Source organism: Centruroides sculpturatus, unplaced genomic scaffold (genome assembly GCF_000671375.1).
Source record: "Centruroides sculpturatus isolate CEXI.00-Female unplaced genomic scaffold, Cexi_2.0 scaffold384, whole genome shotgun sequence".
NCBI classification, from domain to species: Eukaryota; Metazoa; Arthropoda; class Arachnida; order Scorpiones; family Buthidae; genus Centruroides; species Centruroides sculpturatus.
Window position 1 is genome coordinate 408,229 of NW_019384605.1, and position 7,416 is coordinate 415,644.

A 7,416-nucleotide genomic window follows, 5' to 3' on the forward strand; every position below is an offset into this window, starting at 1 on the left:
TGGATCTATAAAAATGAAACAAAACAATTTTATTCAAATCTTTTTATTAAATTATTCAAAATACTCTCCTCCTGCTTCAATACACTTTTTACAGTGATTCAATAGTGATTCAAATGCCTGCTCAAACTCAATTTTCGGTATTGCCTCTAATATGCGCGTAGACTCTCTTTGGATGGTTTCAATATCATTAAAAATGCGTCCTTTCAACTTCATTTTCATTTTTGGAAATAAAGAGAAGTCACATGGTGCTAAATCGGGGGAATACGGCGAATGATTCAACACACAGACTTGATTTCGTGCCAAAAATTGACGAACAATCAATGATGTGTGACTCGGTGCATTATCGTGTAACAAACACCAGTCATCAGAATTGCGATATTCTGGTCGAATTCGACGAATTCTTCCCATTAATCGTTGTAAAACTCCCAAGTAGAAAGCAGCAGTAACTGTTTGACCCTGTGGGACGAACTCACGGTGGATGATGCCTTTGCTATCGAAGAAAACAATGAACATCGTCTTGATTTTTTATGGAACTTTTCGTGTTTTCTTGGCTTGAGGTGATGATAAACACTCACTTCCATACACTTTCTGCATCATTTTGAACGTTTCTGTGGCACTTGTGCCAAGTTTAGTGAAATTTAATAACAGCACGTTGTTCCATTATTGTTTGCCGACATGTAACAAAATAAACTGATAAACAAAATATCAAAAACAATGATAAATGTCAACCGATTTAAATAAAAGTTTTAGGTTAGTAGCGACATCTGTTCAAACTTCATTTGACATAAAATTTAAACAGATGTCGGTACTGGTTGCTGAGATATAGCTTCAGTCCCGGAATTTAATTGCCGCACTGTGTATACAATCTATTTTTACATGATTTTGAAATAATGTGGTTGACAAAAAACTTTTTTTTACATGATCAATTTTTTACGAGGGAAAAAATGCTTTATTTGAAAATTTTTAAATTTAACTTTTTGTTAAAATTATGTTGCTGTTTTAAAAAAAGTTACTCTTTTTGTTGAAAGATTGGTTTTAAAATTACATGTTTCTAAGTCAAGAGTTCATTTTATGCACAGTACAGTACTATTTGTATATCAAAGAATACTGTTTGTTGATTTTATACTACTTTGTATTTACTATATTTACATACAAGTAATAATGATAAATGATGATAAAATAAAAAGCTCATGTTTTGTTTGAAAATTGCTTATTTTTTCATTACATTGAAGTTGTGGATTATATCAAGTATTTTTCTACAGGATGTATGTATTGTATTTTTCTAATGTGGCAGTTTTTGAAACATATCAACTGTGCAAAAAGAGGGATAGATGTACTCAATGTTCACAGTAAATAAAATGCTGTTTTATTATGTCAATATTTCACACCATAAGAAATGTGAAGATCAGGGAATTTGGACTTAGTTGGTCAGGAAAAATCAAGGAAAGTCAGAGAATTCAAAACAAAAATTTGAGTAGGAACACTGTATATATGTGTTTGTAATGTATTACTTATACAGTGAATATACTGTAGGGGTCATGGAAATTGCATACCATATGCTTTATAACAAAAAGTATTCAATAGATGTGCAAAATAACACATTTAAACTATGATTGTCATTTGTAATGGTAACATATGTAATACAGAAAATAAATCCTAATAAAAAAATGCAATTCATTACATTTAATTTACCAATAAACTGGAACAGTTGACAATTTACACTGACACAAACATCGTACATACTTATTCCAGCAGAGAAAATTAATAGAAATTACAAACATTTTTGGCAGCATTGAGGCAATTCTCAAGTAAAAAAAAGCCATTCCACAGATAGAGCAAGGAAGAACATACTAAAAAATGGAGAAACGTTACAAACAGAATATGATGCAATTTAAAATTTACAAGATATAATGTTTTTTGTTGTTTATTTAAGATTTACAGGGGATAAATACAATGGAGTAAGATAAATTCTAAAACAAAAATACTAAAAATAATGTAGAAACTGCAGTTAAACAAGTGTCATGTAGGCTTATGACTTAAGGGTACATAGAATGTATTGCCATGCATGAAGTAAAGAAATGTTATCATTTTTGATGTAACTTCCATTGAGATTAGCTTTATATATTTTTATATTTTCAACTATTTGTAATCTCTATCAAATATCTTTTGCAAAGCATAGCTTCATTCCAATGGGACACTCCAAGCTCCCATGCATATTGTGTCAGTGCTGTAAAATAGTTGTTTGGAGATATCATATATATATAGTTTAATTCTCACACCCAGGGATCTGTATGAGGAACTGATGTATGTTAATGGTCTGTTGAATCTGGAATCAACCAAAGAAACAATGTATATCCTGAGAGCTCATAATTTATTTAAGGTATCTTTACCATTGATAAGTAACCTTTATAAAGTAGGGAATCTTTTATAAGTAAGATAAAAATTTAAATTTATAGTAGTCCTGGTGTCTAACAAAATTGGTGTGTTTCTGATTGAGAATGAGAAGTTTGGTTGCCACAATATTTAGTATGGTCTGTCTGGTTGACTGTTGTTCCATAAAGCATGCTATTGTGTTGGTTAATGATGCATTGTACCCATGATTAACTGTAATATGTTCCATGTGATTTAGTTCTTGTATTGTATCTGATAGGTGGGTACAATGGATGTATGCTCATTTAACAAGTACATGGAAGGCTGAAATTTTATAGGGCATGGAGTCTGTTGAGTTAGAAGGTATAAGAAAGGTCTGATTAGTGGGCTTACAACAAATCCAAGTTATCACTTTGTTGTTGTTAGGCTTGATATCAAGGTCTAGGAAGTGGATCCTGCAATTGTTGGATTGTTCTAGATTTAGCATTAAGCCAAAACTGTTGTCATTAAACATGTAAAAATGCTTGGATGTCAAACTATTGCCCAAATAATCTGGAAATTAAAATAATTATTATAGAATATTTGGGCTTGGTTGTTTATGTATATTTGCAATGATTTGTTAACAAAAATGAAACAGAAAAAGTGATATTTTTATGCTTGAGATGGCAACTTCTAAACTGCATACCAGTAATTATCTTGCTTTCAAAGGTCACTCTAGAGTTTTGAGTACACAGTAAGGCAGGTGTATGAAATTATGGTAATTTAAATAATAATGATGTAACAATGGATTATGGAGTTATCAAGTCTGATTTGTGACATTGCTAAACTTCTACATTTTACTTCTCATTGGTAAACTTTACATTTACACACTTGGTATATTATAATTTAATAATAATACAATATACCTGTACTTTAATTTTTATATATATTGTATATTTTTGTTGATTTATTTTTTAAAATATGGTTATATAATACATAAATACTAGAAAGAAAACTCAGTAGTTTTTTCATATGCAAGATATAATCATAAATGAAATAAAATTGGTGTTTTATTTTTAACTTTTTATTTAATATAGTTTTTTTAGACCTTCCTAATCTCTCTTCAGTTTTAACTACAAACTAGCATTATTGATGAAAAACAAATTATTACATTGTTAAATGTTGTCATTATTAATAACAAATCAAAAGTGAATCACTGTATTTTAAATTATTTTTACAAAATATAAAAAAAGAAGATTAAATCAACAATTAAAATAAATGATCATATATCTTGTTGCTTTACATGTAATTGTATAGTGATTGTAAACTTTATTGTGTTTTTTAGTGATACTGCATGAAAGCATGTTTAAATTAATTATAAGTTACTATTAATTGTAATACAGTAATTTCTCATTATTATGTATTCAATTAGATGGAGCAGCAGGAGCAAGAAAAGAGGTAATAAGGAATAAAATCAGAGCTATCGGAAAAATGGCCAGAGTCTTTACAACTCTTAGGTAAGAATAATTTTCAAAATATAAAATGAAAAATGTTTCTGTATTAATGTATATTATTTTGATAATGAATAGTATAATAAAATACAAATTATGTCAAGCTTTGATGAGTTTTATCAATATGATTCTGTACTATATTATAATATTATTTTTTATTCATGTTTCTTCATATTTACTTATTTATTTTATTAGCATCTCAGATTTCACTCATTCTATTGGGAGAAATCATTCAGGAACAAAAAAAAAAAAAAAAAAATTACNAAGGTCTGATTAGTGGGCTTACAACAAATCCAAGTTATCACTTTGTTGTTGTTAGGCTTGATATCAAGGTCTAGGAAGTGGATCCTGCAATTGTTGGATTGTTCTAGATTTAGCATTAAGCCAAAACTGTTGTCATTAAACATGTAAAAATGCTTGGATGTCAAACTATTGCCCAAATAATCTGGAAATTAAAATAATTATTATAGAATATTTGGGCTTGGTTGTTTATGTATATTTGCAATGATTTGTTAACAAAAATGAAACAGAAAAAGTGATATTTTTATGCTTGAGATGGCAACTTCTAAACTGCATACCAGTAATTATCTTGCTTTCAAAGGTCACTCTAGAGTTTTGAGTACACAGTAAGGCAGGTGTATGAAATTATGGTAATTTAAATAATAATGATGTAACAATGGATTATGGAGTTATCAAGTCTGATTTGTGACATTGCTAAACTTCTACATTTTACTTCTCATTGGTAAACTTTACATTTACACACTTGGTATATTATAATTTAATAATAATACAATATACCTGTACTTTAATTTTTATATATATTGTATATTTTTGTTGATTTATTTTTTAAAATATGGTTATATAATACATAAATACTAGAAAGAAAACTCAGTAGTTTTTTCATATGCAAGATATAATCATAAATGAAATAAAATTGGTGTTTTATTTTTAACTTTTTATTTAATATAGTTTTTTTAGACCTTCCTAATCTCTCTTCAGTTTTAACTACAAACTAGCATTATTGATGAAAAACAAATTATTACATTGTTAAATGTTGTCATTATTAATAACAAATCAAAAGTGAATCACTGTATTTTAAATTATTTTTACAAAATATAAAAAAAGAAGATTAAATCAACAATTAAAATAAATGATCATATATCTTGTTGCTTTACATGTAATTGTATAGTGATTGTAAACTTTATTGTGTTTTTTAGTGATACTGCATGAAAGCATGTTTAAATTAATTATAAGTTACTATTAATTGTAATACAGTAATTTCTCATTATTATGTATTCAATTAGATGGAGCAGCAGGAGCAAGAAAAGAGGTAATAAGGAATAAAATCAGAGCTATCGGAAAAATGGCCAGAGTCTTTACAACTCTTAGGTAAGAATAATTTTCAAAATATAAAATGAAAAATGTTTCTGTATTAATGTATATTATTTTGATAATAAATAGTATAATAAAATACAAATTATGTCAAGCTTTGATGAGTTTTATCAATATGATTCTGTACTATATTATAATATTATTTTTTATTCATGTTTCTTCATATTTACTTATTTATTTTATTAGCATCTCAGATTTCACTCATTCTATTGGGAGAAATCATTCAGGAACAAAAAAAAAAAAAACATAATTACAAATTGAAATATATTAAGCACAATATAAATAGTAATTATAAAACAATATAATTACAGTATATTAGCAAAGAAGAAAAGAAGTTCTGTCTGCATATCAGACAGAACTCCCAACATGACAGCAATTATCATTCATTTAGGTACTAATTGAACAAGCACCATGCAATAACAGGAAGAAAGTTTTGTATCATTTATGAAACAAAAATTTTATAATTAAATGATACATTACCACTTATCTTCTGTACAAACATGACAACATTCATTTTTATAATTTAATAAAAACAAAAAGGCAGCAAATTGCATCTAATCTATGAAGTAAGGGGGAAAATGTTAATATATTCGACTGTCCCTAATCAGCCCACCTTCATTCACTCTGAATTTTGGTTAGATACAAAGCTGTCAGATTATAGAGGTATCAACAAAAATATTTTTATTTTGTAACTAATTTTTATCACAGTAAATCTTATTAACATATACCATACATTGGATATAACATTAACTTTGAATCATTTTGGATATCATTTTAATTATTGTGAATGCATTTAGCAAACATATTGGCTTTACATGAAGACTTTTTAATAGACTTGATTTAAAAATTCCTTAATTTTTGTTTGCCATCTTTTTTGTGTCTTGTAATTCTCTTGCATGACATGGCTATGATATGCTCAAGTGTTTCCATCTTCTCTGCTTCCCAAAATCTTCAAATTTTGCTCAGATACTCCAGCACTTTCCAATGGAAGGAATTGCTTGAACAACTTCTTATTATCATCATCTTGTTTAGGCATATCCTCAGTTTTTTTCTGCATAAATTCAACAGTCATTGAGAGTCACCTTGCAACAAACTAATACATCATCATCTGCTTGAACTAAAGGACAAACAGCAGTCAGAGAATCAAAAAGCTCCTGGATTTCTGGTAAGATTGTAAGAGGACTGTCTGATCTACAGTAGCATCAGGATGTGTGAGACCAACATGATTCCAACAGTTGGAAATTTTCAATGAAGTTAGAAGCAATGCATATTCCTGTAGTGTGCTATGAAAGATCTGATTGCATCATCATCATCATGTGGTTGTAGTTTCAACATAGGAGTAAGAAGCACAAATCTATGTTGCTGAGATTCTCACATGTATGACAAGTCGAATATATATTGAGCTTGCCAATAAAAAACCACATTTTGGCAGATTATCTCCTTTCAGTAATGTAGTAGATGGCAGATTTCAAATTCAAGAGGAATACATTTGTTAGATACAAACTGTTCCATTCTCAAGCATTTTTGCAGAGATAAGGGGATGGTAGATTGCAATGGGTGTATTAGAGAGAGTTGAATGTAAATACTATTCTTATATTCAGACAGAACTCCTCTCATACTTATTAATAGAATACAGTCACTTTATAAATAAATTTACGAGTTGATTTTTCTTTGAATTTATATCTGAAATTTCTAATCTCTCTCTAAATCTCTCTAAATATTACATTATTATTGAACCACATACATATCTCATCAACGATACAATGGCCAATGAGAATTGAGTAACTTGTAATAAGTTCTCAGAAACATATTACAGGTATACCTCGACTTACGTCGTTTCGAGTTACATCGTTCCCGATTATACGTCGTTTGTCAAAAAAGTATATGGAAAAATAAAAATCAAGTTTAAGTCATTTTATTCGACTTTATGTCTGTCCGCCACAAATATTGAAGTCATAATATCATTAGAAAAATGTTTAAAGCACATAAAATCATATTAAAATATATACATTTACAAGTATGTACTGTATTTACAGTACATGCATTCGTAAATTTAGATTACTTTTTTCTGTACTATATTAAAAACTAAAATTTATTTGTTTGTAAGCTTAAAATAGATCCTTATTAACCATATATTATTAAAAATGCATTAATAAATAAAATA

General features: G+C 28.2%; 1 protein-coding gene across 1 annotated transcript in view; it reads left to right on the forward strand.

The window, feature by feature from the left end:
• LOC111625147 overlaps positions 1-7,416 on the forward strand; it is a 138,379-nt gene that overhangs the window by 119,263 nt on the left and 11,700 nt on the right. The window contains exon 12 of the mRNA XM_023368192.1: positions 3,747-3,866. Within this exon, the coding sequence (XP_023223960.1) occupies positions 3,747-3,866 (120 nt within the window). The remainder of the gene's footprint in view (positions 1-3,746; positions 3,867-7,416) is intronic.